Source organism: Cryptomeria japonica, chromosome 1 (assembly GCF_030272615.1).
Source record: "Cryptomeria japonica chromosome 1, Sugi_1.0, whole genome shotgun sequence".
Lineage (NCBI taxonomy): Eukaryota > Viridiplantae > Streptophyta > Pinopsida > Cupressales > Cupressaceae > Cryptomeria > Cryptomeria japonica.
Window position 1 is genome coordinate 536151028 of NC_081405.1, and position 19703 is coordinate 536170730.

Below are 19703 nucleotides of genomic sequence, written 5' to 3' on the forward strand. Positions count from 1 at the left end.
CCTTCTTCATCTAATGGAGGCGAAATGCAATTGTGTGTTTAGCCCAATTCCTTCTTGAGGCATGAGACGTGAAACACATTATGTATTTTGCTGACCTCTGGCAATTCCAACTCATATGCAACCTCTCCAACTCTTCTCAGTATCCTATAAGGCCCATAGAAACGTGGTTTTAGTTTTTCTGCGCCACTGGTCTTCAATGTAGATTGCCTGTATGGCTGAAGACGCAAGAAAACTAAGTCTCCAACTTCAAAAGACCTCTCAACACGATGTTTGTCTGCATACAACTTTTGCTGGTTCTATGCGTGTTGAAGATTGTCTTTCAGTGTCCTGAGGATATCTTGGTAGCTTTGCATCGTCTCTTTTGCCCGAGGGACTTTGCTATCTTCAAAGGCTAAGTCCATGAATGATAATGCATCATATTCGTAGAGTGTCCTGAATGGAGACATGCCAATGGACATATGGTAGGTGGTATTGTAGCAATACTCACCCAGATAAAGCCATCTCACCCAACCACTCTGTTTTCCTGAAACAAAATTCTGCAGGTAAGCATCAATCCACTTATTCACTATCTCCATCTAATCATTAGTTTGAGGATGGTAGCTTGTGCTTGGAGTCAATTTTGTTCTTGCCAAATTGAACAATTGCCAAAACATGCTCATAAATCTACTATCTCTGTCACTCACAGTGGTTTTGGGGAGTTGGTGCAACTTGAACAACTCTGCAATCTACGGTGTTGAAGAGTCTGTAGGGATAGTGAAGAAGTGTGCATATTTTGTTAGCCTATCAACGACTACGAATTGCAATCTTTCCCTTGAACACAAGGAAGTCCTGTAATAAAATCCATTGATATTCCTTCCCACTTCTGCTCAGGTATCAGAAGTGGTTGTAGAAGGCCGGCAAGTAACGTGTGTTTTGACTTGTTTTGTTGGCAAATCAGACACTCTCTAACATGCTGCAATATGTCATCCTTCAATCCCTTCCAAGTGAATCTCTCACAAATCTGGCAATAGGTTTTGAAGAAACCTGAATGTCCTGCTAGAGGTGCATCATGCAGTGCTCTCATAATTTTGGCCTTCAATCTCGAACCTGGTACAGGATAAATCTGTTCTTGTAATAGATGATGTCATCAACCACTGAATATCTATCATCCTAAACTTTACTGTCAACCAGATCACAAGTAAATGAATTCTTTGAATGTTCAGATAGCAACTAAGATTCCCAATTAGTTGAAATCTTGGTGAGAGAGTAGAGCGTTGGTCTTCTAGATAAAGCGTTAGCAACAACATTTTTCATACCTTTTACATACTCTACATCTAAGTCATAAGCTTGAATCTTGCTTACCCACTTCTGTTGCCGTTCATTCAGGTCCTTTTGCTCCAGAAAGCACTTGAGACTATTGTGATCCATTTTGACTACAAATCTAGTTCCTACTAGGTACTGCCTAAATTTGGCTAGCGTGTGCATAATCGCTAGCATCTCCTTATCGTATGTAGAATACAGTCTCTCATTGTCTCTTGGTTTCTTGCTCTCGTACACAATTGGGTGTCAATTTTGCATCAGCACCACACCTATCCCCTGACTTGATGCATCACATTCCAAAACAAATGGCTGTTAAAGTCTGGCAATGCTAGTATTGGACACGAGCTCATGGCCTCCTTGAAATCGACCATAGGAATGCACCCTTCTTAGTCAAATCTGTCAATGGGGACGCCAACTGTGAAAAACTTTTTACAAACCTTCTATAGTAAGAGCACAACCCCAAGAAGCCCCGCAACTCTATTATATTCTTGGGTGGCGACCAGTCTATGATTGCCTGTATTTTTTCTTGATGCACTTTCACACCCTTTGCACCAATGACATGCCCAAGATATAATCTCTGTCATCCCAAACTCACTTGGAAGCTTTTGCGTAGAGTGACTGAGCCTCTATGATACTCAATACCACATCCAGATGATGTAGATGATCACTCCAAGTCTTGTTGTAGATTAATATATCGTTGAAGAAAACTATAATATATTTCCTCAAATTGATCACGAAACACGTGATTCATACAAGACTAGAACGTTGTCGATGCATTCATGAGCCCAAGCAACATGACTAGGTATTCAAAATGTCCATAATGGCAACAAAAGGAGGTCTTCTGGATGTCTTCATCTTTGACCTGTAGTTGATGATATCCAGAGCGGAGATCTATTTTTGAAAAGTGCATGGCCCCGTGTAGCTCATCGATCCTGGGTATGGGGTATCTAATTTTTATAGTCTTCTTATTTAGTGCTCTGTAGTCTTCTCAATCTCCTCCTTGAAGTGTCATAGGTGTCGATAGGGTGTGGTAATTACTGGCTTTGCGCCCTTCTCTAATTCGATCACATGCTCAAACCCACGATTAGGTGGAAGTCCGAGAGGTAAATCACCAAAGATTAGGCTGTGCTTATCTATCATTGTTTGGATATCCACATGGTACTCCGGTTTACTGCTAGAAGTTGGCCTGTTGGAGACAGAACACTGCGCTGCCCAATTGACATCTCCATGCCTGAAGAGAGCCTCCATCCTTCTTGCTGATACAACTCGTGGACCACCATCAAACATTGCCTTAAGCATCGTTTTCTTTCCATCAATCATAAATTCCAGTTGCATTTGTTTAAAATCTTGAACATAACGTTCAAGTGACTCCAACCACTCCAGTCCCAAGACGACATCTATGTTACTGAGCCCAAGCACATAAAATTCACATGTCAATGTGTAATATCCAATTTGTATACTCAACTAGGGAACTACTTGGGAGCAAATCAATGGAAAACCATCCGCAACTATGACATTGAATCCTAGAAACTCTTTGGCAAGAAGTCCACACTTTAATACTAGTCCCTCATCTATCAAGTTATGTGTGGCTCCATTATCCTCTAAGCACACCATTCGTTGTCCCTTAAGGACACCCTTCAGCCGAAAAGAGTAGCTGTGAGGAACTCCAGAAAGAGCGGCAATGTGTGGAGTCTCTTTGGTTGTAGTATCCTCCAGTTCTATCCGAGGCTGATCTATTTGTGCAACATCCTCATCAGTGCTGGCCTCCTGCTCCTCTTCTTCATCATCATTAGAGATGACATCAATTAAATGTGTTGTGCCTTTACCAATGCAACGATGTCCGGGCTCCCATGGGTCCTTGCAAGAGAAGCATAACTTCTTCCATCTTAGTTCATTCCTTGTCTCCTGATCAACTTTGGGAGGTGTGTTCTTTTGTTGATTAAAACTCTTCTTATCAGACTTCTAGGGGCTGAAACTCTTTTTCTGGGGCTGAAAAGGTGTAGTTTCCAAGTCCAATGCTAGACCTATGGCAACATGAAGTGTACTAGGCTTATGAGCCGTCACCAATCCTCTTAGTCTATCAACTTTCAACAAACAACATAGTAACTCGCCTCTCCGACATATCAGGGACCATCACTGAAATTTTCTGAAATTTATTGATGTAATTTTCAACATGTCCCACTTGCTTGACTTGAGCCAACTCTCTATAATAAACCTCTACATCTTTCCGGTCAAAGAGGGTAATCAATTTGTTAACAAATTCCTCATAGGAATGAATCAAAGCATGATCTTGTGTCACTAATCCATAGTGCCACCAATCACACGCTACCCCTTCGAGTGCATGGTAGCAAACTGTATTGCCTTATTTTCTTCCATTGGTTCGAGTGCTAGAAATGTGTCTAACTTATGCACCCATGACCTTGCACTAATCTGTCCACTTCCATCAAAGGTTGGTAGAGGGATCTGTTGATGTGTTTTTCATGCACATGCGAACACAGAATAAAATACCCAAAAGTATCTTATCCTCTCTTGAACAAAGTTACTCAAGTGCTGAAGATTGGCTTAAGGATCACTTGGGACAACTCCAAGGTTCTTATATGTGGGGTCACGACGTGTGGATAAGCTCGTTGGTTTGATGTGATTATGCTAGAATCACGAGGGGACTTACGTTGAATTGTTGAATGCCTGAATCATTGGAACTTAGATTCTACCTACTCGCTTGGAGAATAAAAAAGGGCTAAAGGCATTGGGTTTAGGAAGTCTATTCTAATCCTAAGAATGTAAGAGAAGAGTGATTGATTGGATGGAATCCTACTGGGCGAGGTCGCACCATCAAACTGAACAATTTGACACAAGCTCAGTGCAATCTTCTAAGGACATTCAAAGATTTCCAAATCATTATCATCAAACATTGATTACCATTCAATTTAATGCATAAACAATGAATGTATAACAATTGAAGTTAAGCTTATACAATTCCAATTGACCACGCAAGGCACACTTACAATCAGCAAGAGGCTAGTGGTATGGACTAAATGGATTCTATATAAATGCATTCAACAAATTCCTCCTTTCAATGTAATCAACATGAAAACAAATAAGAAGTAGAAACCATGGGACTTGTTGAAATAGCACATTTCACCATAACTTCAATGAAAAGAGTATCTCATTTACAAGTCTTAACAACAATTCCTCCTTCTAATCTATTCTAGCTTCTAATTCCTGCTAAACTATTCTTGAGCTACTAACTATTCTATTCGTTTCTATTTTTCTATTATTATTAATTATTCTCTCTTACTATTCCTTTACAAATGAATAGCTTGAGCCTTTTATAATGCTCTCAATACGATCCAATGGCTCAGATCAATTTTAGATCAATGACCGAGATTTTACAATGAAACCCTAATTAGGGTTTGTCACAACAAACTCAATTTTGGCCAATGAAATAATTACAACATTTTGACACATGTCATCTCTGGAATATTCCACCAATAAATAATAGGGGTAGGTGTTTTGAAGTTTGGGCAATCATGTACAAGTCAAGTTCATTGCATCTAGACGTGCTAAGGTGGAACTCCTTGATTTGGTGAGTGGTGACTGGGATGATGACTAGGATGCCACTTCAACTTGCACTTGTAGACTTCTAACTTTGATTAACTCTTCTGAAACTATCCTCTTGAATGCCTCAATCATGGAGGTGCAAGGTATAGATTTTGACTTCCTCTTAGTTTTGGATCTTGATACCACCTTGGAATGAACTCTTAATCTGCCTTGAAATGATTGTATGACTTCTCCTTTTTATGAAATCTTTTGAATATCTTGAAGTCCTCACTTCCTTGATTCTCTTGTGTTTGCTGATGAAGTTTGCATCTTCCTTGTATCTTGATCTTGATGTTGAAATTTTCTCCTTGAGACACTTGTTCCAATCTTCATCCAACCTGATCCTTTTGATTTCTTTCTTCACCTCCTGCAAAACAAACAAATGAGTATCAAACACACATGATATATAACCTTTTCATACTCGCATTTTGACATGATCTCCTATTTTATGTGTGATAGGTCTGATATGTGTTTCTATAAGGGAGATCGCTGTCTCTGTGATGGAGTTTGATGCTATCTCTTGATTACTGAGTCTGCAATCTCTGTGATTGAATTCGTTTTCCCTATGATGAAATCTGCTGCCAAAGCTGATTGAAATCGTTGCCTTGCTTGTGAAATTTTCTGTCTGCTGATCAGATTCGCTGTAGGAGAAAGAATTGCTTTGAATTGGTGATTGAATGAATGCTTTGAGTCCCTTTATATAGGCGCCTTAATGGAGAGATATCTCCTTTAGAGTGAAGGCCGACTTGACCTCAAGCAAATAAAAATTGAATTGTCCTTCCTTACGGTGGCCGACTTGACAAGTTTATAAGCATTTTCGTTTTCAAATTCATGTTGGCGCTAAAATGCATTTGGAATTATGCTTGCAATGGTTAAAAGAAGGAATTCGCTCTCAATAAGGAGCACTTGAAGTGATTTTCGCTCCTAGAGAGGAGCACATGAAGTTCGCTCTGAAAGGAGTGCACCTGAAGTTCGCTCCCAAAGAGGAGCACTTTAAGTGGATTTCAAATCTCGCCCTTCATCATCTTAAACTCAAAATTGTTCTTTTCTAAACAAATGAAGATATCAAATCGGCTCAAGGCAATGATCTATAAGCAATTTCGCATCTTATCTTGGGCAAATGAGGCAAATTCTCTCTCAACTAGGAGCACCTGAAGTGGAATTCGCTTCAAAGAAGGAGCATTTGAAGTTCGCTCCAAAGATGATGCACTTGAAGTTCGCTCCAAAGTTGATGCACTTGAAGTGAATTTCAAACCTGAAACTGAACTCGCTCTCACTCACTTCTCTTTGCTTCGTCAACTATAAACCTTAGGTCTTTCAAGCATTCATTCATGAAAACATGACAAACTAACCTTAAGAAAGGCCTCTAGAGGAATTTCGCTCTGAGAGCTGAGCACATGAAGTAGAATTCGCTCCAAAAGAGGAGCATTTGAAGTGAAATTCGCTCCAACTAGGGAGCACTTGAAGTTTTTTCGTGTACTTAACCAAATTTTGCCCCTACGACCTTCTTCTTAATGAAATGCAATCAGGCTACTTGGCGGCTTTCTTGTGTTCCTTTGGACTTAATATCCTTTGCCTGGATCATGTTTGATGTGGCAGCAATTAGCCTTTGTTATGCACATACAGGCCAGAATTTTGATGTTTTATGTACAAGCATCCAGTAACCTTCAAGATCTTTGTACAAAATTTTCATCATGACTGCATTTTATCTCTTGTTAGCATAATCAAGTCGGCATTCTGAGCTTCATGTGCACAAGAATTTCGGCATTTTGACATCCAACTGCACAAGAGAGGTGGTATTTGGGGCCTCATTTGCAGGAGCAAGTCTATTTGATCAATATTGTTCACCTTATTTCACTCAAGCAGATCGGTGTTCTGTGCTTTATGGGCACAAAGTGGCATCTTTCACCTTTGTTTTGAACATAATTTCCCTTTGCTTGTGAATTTCAACTTCCTTATTGTATTGTTGTTTAATCCTTCTTGTGATTATATCACTATATTAGTGAGGTCCTTCCTTCATGTTGTCTTATTGAGAAAATCCCGTATGTTGCAATGGCCTTCCTCTTTTATTCATCATTCAATTCCTCTTGAGCATGTAGATCTTTTCCCTTGTGTTGAAGAGTCTCCATCCTTAGTTTGCCATCATCTTGTATTCCTTGCATCACACAAAAGAGAACATCCCGAATCAAAACTTGAGAATGAAAATAAGATATAAGTAACCGAGACAAGATAAATGTTAGCAAATAGCTTTACAACATTCATGACCATCATTGTCTATCCAAAATCATTGACAATAGACTTCCTCATAAGCCTCTCCTTTTATTGAAACTTAGCAAAAATTTCCTCCATCTGCTGCTCTGCTATTGAATTTAATTTCTTCTGAAATCTGATATCCTTATCTCAGGATCTGCCATGATTTATTTGTATCTTTGCTGTAACCTGCTTCTCTGATTCACTTCTGTATGCATTTTCAGATTTTGGAGAGGCTGCGTGCAGAATGATGGAACTTTGAGGAGATTCATATAATATGGGGTAGAAAAACCAGAATGCCTTGCTTCGCATTCACCTCCACTGCTAGTACTTGCATCTGTGTTGATTTGCATCATACAGTGAGATAATTGTTTGGACCTTTCCTTTACTGCTGTGACTGAAATTTGCAATCTGCTCTCTCTATGTTCTGATTTTGAATTTAAATCCCTCCCAATGTTTTGTTCGTGTGACACATCTTTCACTTCAGAGGCCAGCTTGTTTATTTCCTTAGTGCCACACCTTGCCTTTATATTTTACCGTGGATTTAAGGGGCTTGAGCATGTGTTATAATGGTGAGGTGGATAATGAAAAAAAATGCCTTAAAACTTTTTCTCCATCTTAGAATTTGCTGGGGCCCAAGCATGCTACGTGGTAGAGGGGATGCAATTCTTAAAAAAAAAAGGTTTTAAAATCCTCACATTAAGGTTTTTGGTAGGCCCCAATAATATGTGGCATGGTAGAAAGGGATCAAAGGCAATGAGGTGGATGGAAAAAGGTGGCAAGGAATAGTCACGGGGTAGGATGTAAGGAATGTAGGGGGAGGATAAGAGGGGTGGGAAATGAGGGGTAATTGAAGGTGGATACGGGGTTATAAGAAGTGCTACGGTGGGAGGTAGGAGTTAGGAAAGGGAATAAAGGGGTAAGGAAGGCGGTAAAGGGGGTAGAAGGTGATAAGGAAGAGTTTGGGTGTAGAGTGTAAGGGGTTGTGAAGGGGCTGACGATAGGTTAGGATGTAAGTTAAGATGGGGTTGGGGTTAGTGAGGGTGGAAAGGAAGGATAGGAGGTATGGTGGTAGGGGAATAAGATAGTGGATGGGTAGGATAAGGGAGAGGTAGTGGGTAGGAAAATAAAGGGAGGTCTAGAGAATGTGGGTGAAGGTAGAGGTAGGTGGAAATGTAGGTGAAAGGTAGTGGATGAGTATACTAGGATGGGGAGAGGGTTAGGTAGGTAAAGGTATAGGTGAAGGTAGGGAAGTGAATGAGATGGAAGGGGACGAAAACTAAAGGTGGTGGAAGGGATGAAAATGGTGATGGCAATGATGAGGAAGGGAAATGGGAGAGATCGGGTTTGGGCGCCCATTGGCAGCGCTGGGAGAAGTGGAAGTGATTATGCCTTGGCTGGGCAAAGGAAGTGTTGAACCTCACTTCATCCTTAAGAGAGAGACTTGATCAGCTCATGAGCAACTAAAAACCAAAAGGTTAATAGCAAAGACTCGACAACAACTGACAACTAAGCTAAGACAACTAACCCAGAAAGCGAAAAAGTGGGGGTCCCCATTTGCAAATGGGGCGATGTGTGAATACGTCACAATAGGATCTTATTCAACACATCCTTATATTCCACATGCCAAGCACCTTGTCTAATTTTTCCTTTGGGCCTCTTCTCTTGCCTTGCCAAGCGGTACCTAGCCTTGTCCTTTCGTTGGTCCATGAATTGATCTAGATTTATTAGTTGTCTTACATCAAGAGGGAGAGATCTGCATTCTTCATAGGCTACCATAACATCATCAGTGATGTTGGTTTCCTCTTCCTCAACTTCCGGAATCGCTTCTTCGTCAACTTGCCTTGGTAAAAATACAGGGTGTATTGGTCAGTCGGATTGTGTGCTTGCTGTCCTAACACCATTAGAAGCTGTTCTATCTTGGTTTCCTCGTCCAACATCACTTCTACTGGGAGCACTGCTTAATCTTCTTGTTCGAGAACAATCCACTCTTAATTGACCCATGGCTATGATCATGCGATCCTGGAACTGTTGCATCATTTGTTTCTGCTGCTGGGCAAAGGTTGTCAAGAAATCATTGAGTTGATTGTTCAACTCCCTCGGTGGGCTTTCTGATCTTCTTTCTCTCATCACTGTTCCAGTTGGGTTAATTTCAACTCCCTCTTCTTGTTGTCCAGGCCTACTTCTTGTGTTATACCTGTGTGGTCCAGACCCTCTAGAGTGCATAGAACCAATTCAAGCTGACGTGCAATTGGCTAGAAGTAATATGCAACCATAGATTCTAACATGCAAACACTTAGATCATTCCCAAATTGACATGCACAAAGATTACCTCATATGCTGGTAGGATTGGTGGCTCTGATACCACTAAAATATCCTTGTTAGAGATTATTGCCAATAGCAAATATAAACGGACAGCCAAACAGAAAAATAATTCATTTCATGAATTTTTTCACAAATTACAAATAGGTCGATGAGGTATTTATTGACATGCAACAAGGATTCTTAATACCAAGTTTATCAAGCAAAGCTTCAACCAAAGATAGCATTAAATAGCGAAGTATTGACCACAAGACATCAAATATTGCATTAGAATCAATTTACAATCTTTGACAAATGCTGATATGATTTAGACATTGTGAATGGCTTTTCATGAAAGGAAAACTGCAGCCAACTTTCACATAACTCAATCTAGATTTCAACAAAATAATCACATAGAATCCACATGCAAAGAATAGACAACATACCCATCAAAGATGACACAAGATATATCTTGGAAAAATTCTCGTGAGGGAAAAACCCAGCCTCCAAAAGCATCCATCACCATGTATTATTCAGCAATGCAACATTACAATACAACCGTGAAAGCCTTCGAAACCCCAACCATCAACAAGCCATCAACAAGCAATCCATGTGAACAAGCATGTAACCATACATTCCATGCCATGCTTTGGCTAACTTGGCTCTCTGGCTAATCCAAACAACTACTCTTGTGGTTGCTTTTATAGACACAAACTCCCACAAAACCACCAAGTGGTATTACATCAAAACCATGTGCTAATACCATGGGTTAACTACCCCATTGACCCCACATCTAATATTGGGTATTTTATTAAATTAATTTTTCCAATATTAAATAAATACAATATAATAATCCCAATGTTACAATACAACTCATCAAGTGGTCCTGAGAATATTCCCAAGGAATCTCTACATGTTACATGTCCATGTGCAACATCAAATAAATAAATATTACATTACATGTCTATGGGAAACACACAATAAATAAATATTACAATTACAAACATTATTATGCAAGGTGTACAACACCTATTTTTCCCAACATTCTCCCACTTGTTGTATACATTGCATAAAGGGCAACAAGTAACCACAACATGAACAAGGGAACAATCCCTCAATCATGGAATCAAAGTGCTCCATGTGCTCCATCAAGATACTTGCAACAAGAAACAAAGTGACCACCATCTCATACATGAATGCTTTCACTCTCCACTATGCCACTGCCACTGGACATAAAAAAGGCCATCCAAAGAGAAAGCCACACAATCTATCACAATGAAAATATAAGTCCTGTCTCAACTGATATCCAAACACAAACACTCAATCCAAAGGTAACCAATGCATCGGTAGCTATCAAGAACCAATAACCATAGCTGAAATAGCACCCACAACTAGTGCTAACACATCCAACTATCCATACCTCCAAGGTATACACACAAGTGAATCCCATATCATCAATATATACAACCCATAACATGCAACCATAAGCCCCAAGTGCAATACCTGTCACATACACACCTAGAAACTCCCATTGCATAGGTAATGTCAAATCCGAAATGAATCCACTAACAACATCTCATAGAAAGTGTAACCATAACCATGTAGTATTAAAGAACATCCACAACAATATGAATAACCTGTAAACTAATAACCTGCAAGTACAACTCTCACTACAACTCTCCAATGCTCTCCCATGTTCTCCACAACCAACAAAAAAAAAAGAGATAAAGGAACCTCCATGTCATCTCCCACATGACAACACATGAACACAAACTAGTGAACACATAGCTCCAAACAACCTCAAATCCAATGTAATGTGAAATCGAACATCCAAGAAAATATCCAAGACCAAAGAGAGAAACACTGCAAATCAAAACCTGTAGCATGTCCTTATGAAGAGGGGAAAATGGAATGAGAGGTCAAATGATAAAAAACACAATGAAATGAGCAAGAAAACACTAAAACATCAAAAAGATCATTTATACCTTGCTATTTTACCTCTCCCTCGGATTGAGCCTTCGGTGAAGTTGAATAGCGCCTCTCTTCAACTTGATTGGATGGGCTTCTTATTGATGGATGTGGAATGCTCTCCAAATGCTCAACAAGGTAAGTGGATTATTGGATTGGATTTGGATGATGGATAGAAGGATTTGATAATGGAGGATTATGAGGACATGATAGAGGGATGATTAGAAGAGGATGAGAGGAGAAAAGAGCAACATAAGAATGCCATAGAAGATGATTTTTTTTGTGAGGAGAAGAGGCTCCTATTTATAGATTGGAGGAGGCCAATGGAGGGCCAAGATTGATTTGCTTATGGAGGGATGAGATTGATTTGAGATAGAAGGCATGGATCAAGGGTGCCTTGGGAAAATAAACAGGAATATAAAATTCCTTGGGAAAAGGGGGGAGAAATTTGAATTCAAAATGAGGAATTAAAAATTTCAAAATAAGGATGCATTGAGGGATTCAAAGAAATTTGAATTTCTTTGAGAGACTCAATGTTGATGTGACATGAGTGGGAATTAAAAATTGGAGAATAATGATAAGCATGATTATGAGAGATTCAAGAAGGATTAATTAGGTTGAGTGGGATTAGGAAAAATGATTTGTAGGAATCACATGACTAGGTTACTTAATTAGAATTAATTAATTGAGTGGGTTTAGAGGAAATAATTATTGGAGGGGACTTTAGAAGAATAGGGGAATAATTAATTTATTTGATAAATTAATTATTGGACAATAGTGATAGAATTAATTAAATTGGATTTAATTAATACTGAGAAGAATAAGGATAACACAATTAAGTCAATTAATTATGTTGATAGGCTTAAATTAATTAAATATTAATTTTAGGTGTCTACACCTTCTACATACACCTCTAAATGCCAAGTGTGTCAAGAATGATCTCCTCTATAAAACCTCAAATGAGAATAGCATAACAACACCCAAAACCGTTTAGTCCCTTGGACCAAACAAACATACATATTATGTAATCAACATGAATGTAAGTCTCTCATAATCAAGAAGATCAAACTAATACCATTCCCAATCCCAAGGGAATATGCCCAATAAACCATCTCCCAAACTCAATCATCAATGAATGCCATCATAATAATAACTCAAATACACAAAGAGATAACCAATGCCAAACATCTCTCAAACTGAATCCTCCAGAACTAACCATCTATCCATAGCTCAAGATCCATATTTATGAAAGATAAGCATAAACATAATGCACCTAAAAGGAACAATGGGCAATACCTCTCAAGTAGTAAAACCGTCGAGTAGACCAAGAGTGAGGAATGAGAATGCTCATCCTGTTGGCAATTGAAACTCATCCGGGCTCATGGTGTTGTCATTGATGGCAACACATCATTTTGGGTTGGATAGTTATCTGGTATTCTAGGATTGACGTCCGGCATTTAAGGAAACCGGCATTGTGAAAAGCAAGGGAAATCGGCAAACTAGGAACCGGTATTTGGAGGTTGACATAGGAGATTGATCCGGCAAATGTTAAAGCGGCAACGGTCATAAAGATTAATGTTTATATTTTATTTTGGGCCGACATGTATTTATCTTTTGTAATATGATTGTAAGCCGACATAAGGTATTCATGTTCATATATCTAAGGGTATATACGTCAGTTCGGCTAGGTCATTTTGGGATATAGATGCGATATGATTTATGCAATTGTGTGAGTGAGATCTTGATCGACAGAATGCGAATGTAATGATCTGTAGTCGGTATTGGTTATTTGTGAAGAGGATTGGAAAGCGAATTAGGTTACCGGTAAGGAAGGAGACATTGTTAACCGGTACAGTCAGTGCTTAAACCGGAACTCATCCAGCATATCAGATGCACACTCAGAGTTCAGAATTTTGTTTGTAATTCAATATTTTATATCTGTAGTCAGTGAGGCTCCTTTGTGATGAGCAGTGCACTCTAGGCAGTGTGCCTTCTTGCATATGTAGGCCCCCTTTTTATGTAATATTTATTCATCTGGCTAGTGGATAGATATTATGGGTCACAAATCCCACCGTGGTTTTTCCTTTTCGAGGTTTTCCATGTATAAATCTGTGGTGTTATGGTGTTGATATTTGTGGTTGCTTTGTTCTTCATTATATCTTGTTTATATGCTTATCGGTTGTTAATTGGAAAAGTATCTAAAGGAATTAAATTCTTAATTATCGATAGAACACTGATTCACCCCCCTCTCAGTGTTCTTGGATTCCAACACATCCAAGATATCCAAGTTATCATGACTCATCTAAGAACAATCTCCTCTCAAGTCTATACTAGGTGAATGCACCTCGGTCTTCTTGCTGAAACCATCAACCATCTCAACACATGTCTTTAATCACAAGAGAATACCAACATCACCTATATCTCCATGTATCCATGAGTACGTGTAAACAATCAATCCATGCCAAACTCCAAATGCAACATAGCACCATCATGAAGTAATCAAGCAAATGATCATGTACCCAATACAAAGAGAATTGCCAAGATCAATGTCAAAGCTCCAACCGCAGAATCAGTAACATAAATCTAACAACATGATCTAACCATCCCCTCCAAGGAGATAACATGCTCCATATGAACATATCAAATAACCATATCATGCCAAAACTCTAAGCTAGCCATCAAGAGTATACAATGACATAATATCAATCATCCTATCAAACAAGGATAACATGTCAAATGAAAGTATAAACCTCACCTCAACCAAGAACTTTGTGAGTCCTCCAAGATGTCAACATCCTCAAATATCATGAAGATCACCATCTCCTACAAGTGTACCCGCAAATGTGAAAGACCCTTTTGCAGCAACAGGATCTAAGACATCCTCCAAACATCTATACACTAAGAAGATCATCCACCATCCAATGGTGAATACACATCACTGCTACAATTTCCCACTGAACTGTGATACCAAGCTCTCCATAGCATCGTGATAACCATCTCCTAAATGAAGATCATCCAGGTCTACACACATACAACTGAAAGTGTCAGTAACATCAAGTAAACCATGAACTCCAAGCCAAGAAGATATAAAACTGCCAACAAACAATCAGGAACCAATCCTACACCATTACATCATCACTATCAAAAGCTCCCACTGCAAGTGTAAACAAGTTAGACATGACATTTTGATAAAACCATCCTCTAACATGAGAATCAACCAAAGCCATCTAACAATCAAAGAACTCAAGGTGCACATCATGAGCTCCCAAAAGCCAAAGTAACCATGATCCTCAAACAAGAAGATACACTACCATAACCAATCAGGAATCCAAATCAAATCATCATCAATCAAAGCACCTACAAATCTAATCTTGTCATGTCAAAGTCCCTAGACATAAGGAACATCTATGACATCATGATCACCTCCATGAAACAAGCATCTAACTCCCAATGTGTCCAACTTGTCAACATCACATAGTCAACACCATAGGTCCTCCACCATGACTGTACTTGGTAACATCTCTCCTCCTCAACATGCCAACAAAATTAGCAAACCATGTGACTAAACCAAGCTACCAACCTGAATATGCATCAACAATGAAAGGTCTATGGGCATAAACAACCCATATCCAAGCCATAAATGCAATTTTGTAAGTATATACCGCCTACAACACTACACAACTTGTAGACCCAACAATGCAACATATATACTCGTCTTGTACTTTCATCTCCATTTGCAGAGAGTAAAATCAGAATATAAAATTAATAACAATAATAAATGAATCTCTTTCCTTACTCCAATTTTTTTATCTTTCAAATTCAGCGACTTCAAAAGGCAACTTTTACCTTCCTTCTATCTTGGGATGGCCACTCAATGGGCATATTTCTAAATCCAACTCCATCTCGCCTTATCATGGAAACAAGCTAATCTTGGCATGAGAAGAAGATAAACATGACCACAGCCTAATAAACACAACATTGCAACTTAAAATGGCCCCATCCCCAATAACTGAAAATAAGGACTTAAGCTCCTAAGCTGAATAACATCTTATCCCCTTTTTTAATTTAATGCCTTAGCCTATGGAGACTTAACAAGCAATAGGCTAGCATTATTATTTATTTATTAATTGAGATACTACGCGAGAAGGGACATTACAGACAGGACTGATTGCTTTGATACCGATGTGATGTGCCAACTGCTACTTTATTAAAGTTTGTCTGTAAATCTTTATTTTCCACTAGGGTAACTGTCAAATGGACAGCGCATAAACTGGGGAGGCAAACTCCCTAATGATACAAACTTGAAATGTAACAATAACCCTCTTGGATTCACCACTCAGTCAAAATCATTCAATAATTACCGAGACTGCGAGTGTTTAAATCTAGTTCTTCACTGTAGATATAATTGTCAACAACTCATGCTAACATTTGAGGTAAACCTTCGCAATACATATGTTAATTAGTTCATTGAAATGGCGTTTAACCTTCGTTACAATAAAGTCAAGTGTACGGAACCCTACTTACAAGCTCACAAATGGTTGTAGCCATTGATTTGGAGTTCCACAACAAACTGGGAGTTCCACCTTAAGTGGAGTTGGAAATCTGCTGCCTGTGTGTTCTGATGGCGACCTCAGTATTTTGTCTACATCAACCTCATAGATGGACCTGGATGCTGGCAACGTTGGCATGGAATGTATGCTCTAATCTGTTCTCAACAGACTGGTGCGCCTAGGGTAGTTTACAGGTCATGTGAGCAATCTAACTCCAATCACTGATCCTCTAATCTTTGCTTTGTTCATAGACCTGCAATGACTGGTAACATTTTCCTAATGGTACTCTCACCCCTCATGTTAGATAGTAGGAAGACCAATATCAAACGAACCAGGTGGGTTGGTGTGGCTCCTGTCACAGCTCCAATAAGTCAATGGAGACCCACAATCAGCAATTTGTCTCAGATCTGCTGTGTAATCTTGATTGCTCAATTTGCCCAATGTTTGAAAGATCTCAATCAGCAGTAGAACACTGTGTAAATTGACCAAATGAGGTAGGGGTTTCATCCTAACCTTAGATCTCGCAATCAAGGTGTGTTGTCCTTGAATGCTTGCTAATTCTCCACCGAACAGTGAGTAAAAATCATACAACTCAGGTGCTAAAAAATGACTCTAGGTTTTGAAAATATACCTGCGAGGTTTTAGGTTCCATGGGCCCAAAGCTGGCGCCCATATTTGAAATTTACTTATTATATATTTAATTTTATACGTTATATATATATATATATATATTGAAAAACACTTTTAATAATAACATTGTGCTGTTAGGATCGGCTGGAGGGAAGGGATATGATTGCAATCTCTATAGACCCAAAGATGCTTCAGTTGGACCCAAGTTTCTAATGTCTTCATTCCTACAAATATCCCCATGGATCGACAGATCAAGTCTCAGATCCAGAGAATCTTCAGCTCTCTTGAACCCAAGTTTTTAATGCCTTTTGTCCTAGAAATGCCCCCACGAATCTAGAAATTAGGTTCTGTCCTCTAGGAGCCACAGAATTTCTTCCATTTCATCCATGGAGATAGAAAGTGAGATCTTAGAGTAAGTTTCCATCCTAAGATAGCAGCCATTTTCCTTGGTCGGAAAAATGTGCCTTTGGACAGTCCTAGGAGCATGGTATTGAAGGAAACAATTAATTCTTAGCATGGTATTAAAGTGAATGATTAATTCTTCTGTACAAACCTCATTTGGCTCTTTAAAAACAATATATTTTATAATTTGATTTTGGATTTTGTGAGAGGCTTGTGAGGACGTCATGGCATCCTCTAAAAGTGCTGTTCTTTGGGTCTGTCAGCCTTTCACTGGTTGGGATTGAAGCTTGCTATTTTTGCTGTAAGGCAAAGGCTGGTATGGTGGAAATGATCTTGGATGTTGTAGGTGGAAGCTTAACTTGGTGTGCTATTGATTCTAATTGTATTCTGAACCTGTCAAAGGTTTTGATTGTAAAATATATTTTAGTGTTTCAAATATTCATATTGATCTAACCAAAATATCTTTCTATATGTTTGGTTAAATTAATAATGATTCTAATATTCCGAGCATGATGGGTTTGGCCTGATATTTATGGAACATATAGATGTTTGATTGCCTTTAGTTTATGACTAGCTATGTTCAGTGATCAACTCAGTAAACTCAGTAACTGTAGTAGTTCCAATGGGAAAAGGCCTAATATTTATTGGAATATATGCATTTATTAGTCTCTTAGTTTCTGATAAGCTATGCTCGTGGATCGACTCACAGTCACAACAGTAGCTCCAATAAGAAAAGGCTAACTTGATTCTTGTGAAATCTGTAAATAGTTATTGTTGTTGTGACACCGGATCACTTTCTATAAAATACATGGGAAGGCCGTAATATGATAATTTTCTATTCATAATATTTAAGCTTCCCTTGAATCAAATTTAATGAAGTGTAAATAACAAGCTTTTGTGGAATAATTCAACTTCATAAGGCACTTTTGTAGTGGAGTACATGTAGTAATTCTGATTATTTTTATTCTCTATGGCATGTGCTTCTCAACTTGCCTTTTCCTTTTCTTGGACTGGAAAGACCTGTAAACACCTGTATCTTGGAATAATTAGCACCTTACATGTCGTTGATTACTATTGGCTTTTGAATATGTATCTGAATTGGGGATTCGACAATGATAACTGTTTTAACGCCCGACACATCTCTACTGCCTTCCGCATGGGTTGTGGACTCGAACATTTGAATTTTTTAATTGGCAATAAAGCTTCCTTGCCATTTCCAATTGATTCTGTTCAAAAGTTAAGGTGGAAGTTCAACTCTAGTCATAATTTTTACTGATACATTGGAATTGAAGATTGGACATTTGTTTGAAACTTGAGTATGAATCTCTCTTTCTTCTGTTGCTTAGACTTGGATTACGTCAGGGGTCTAAATTAACAGGTTTGTTTATATGTTGCAGTTGAAGACAGCTGCTGACATCTGTGTTCTGTATGATCTAGAACGGAATCAGAGGCCCTGAGAGTTGTACTTTGAACTGTGTTTTGATTTAGTTTTGGATATAAAATTTCACTTTTATGGAGTCTCTGCCATTAATTTTACAAGACGATGGAAGCCTCACAAAATACAAATGTAGACTGCTAGAATATCAGGGTTGATGTACCATATTTAATATTATCAGGTTTTGTTCATGACATATGTCAGTCTAAGATTCTGTAATGAACTGCTTGCTTTGAAGTTAGCTTTTGAACTTTCACTATAAATGAGGTAGACAATTTAAGGCTGTTCAATGAATAGCAGCCAAGTATAGCAATGACAATTAGATTTTGTTACTCTCAAGTTTGTCCATACGCTCGTTTACATGAGAAAATTCAGGAAAAAATAGTGCGACAGTACACAGTGGTAAAAAATAACCTGTGAGATGGCCTTTAAAAAAGCAATATGTTCTGTTCTGTGAAAATAAGCACTCAAAAACACCACCTCGGAGAATGGAACTTTAAATTTTGATGACCTTTTCGATAGTTGGTTCTTCTTGATAAATCTAGAGGCACGGTTAATGAAAAAAACAAAATTAATTTATTAATTTGGAAAATGTAAGAAATCTTGTTACCCCTATAAAATAAAATATTGTGACCTACTTGCTTTAGTTATCTTTCATTCTAAAAATCTTCATAGAGATCATTTCATAGTTGTATATAAGAGCTATTTGTTCAACCAAGTAACTATAAGAACACAGCCAAATCAGATAATTTGGACAATTATTTTCTTTTTAGTTCAATGTTGGTTGGATCAATTAAAAACATAATTAAATGAAAAGATCAATTGTACAAGTCATTTATGGAAATTATATGAAGATATTTTGGACAATTATTTTCTTTTTAGTTCAATGTTGGTTGGATCAATTAAAAACATAATTAAATGAAAAGATCAATTGTACAAGTCATTTATGGAAATTATATGAAGATTGAGAGTTTTTTTTTGTTGTGTATATTAAATGAAGAAAATATAATTCTCTATAATATTGCTAACCAATCATTAAAGTGACTACAGATTGATCATGTGATAAACTCATTTCAAAAGCAAAAAAAAGCCTTCCCTAATAGCGAAGGCTTTAATTATCTCAATGGTTGAATTGAATACCTAATCTTATTGGTTGTAGGATCTTTGAGAGTTAATGCACCTCAAGTGAGCATTTAGGTCTTTTTGGGCTTGAATCATGTACCAATGTAGTGCTTCCTATGTTGGGTGGTGGTTGATTTGTATGAAAC

The 19703-nt window shown here is 38.2% G+C and overlaps 1 protein-coding gene across 7 annotated transcripts in view; it reads left to right on the forward strand.

Annotated features, from left to right (window-relative positions):
* Positions 1-18774, forward strand: part of LOC131044676 (probable CDP-diacylglycerol--inositol 3-phosphatidyltransferase 2) — an 86626-nt gene extending 67852 nt beyond the window's left edge. For 6 of the 7 annotated variants that reach the window (XM_057978050.2, XM_057978051.2, XM_057978048.2 and 3 more), the window contains one exon: positions 18398-18774. In XM_057978050.2, the coding sequence (XP_057834033.2) occupies positions 18398-18457 (60 nt within the window). In that variant the 3' untranslated portion in view covers positions 18458-18774. Of the gene's footprint in view, positions 1-7373; positions 7416-18397 lie in introns of those variants that run through there. The other variant, XM_057978053.2, reaches the window with a different exon arrangement.
* Positions 18775-19703: the final 929 nt, after the last annotated feature.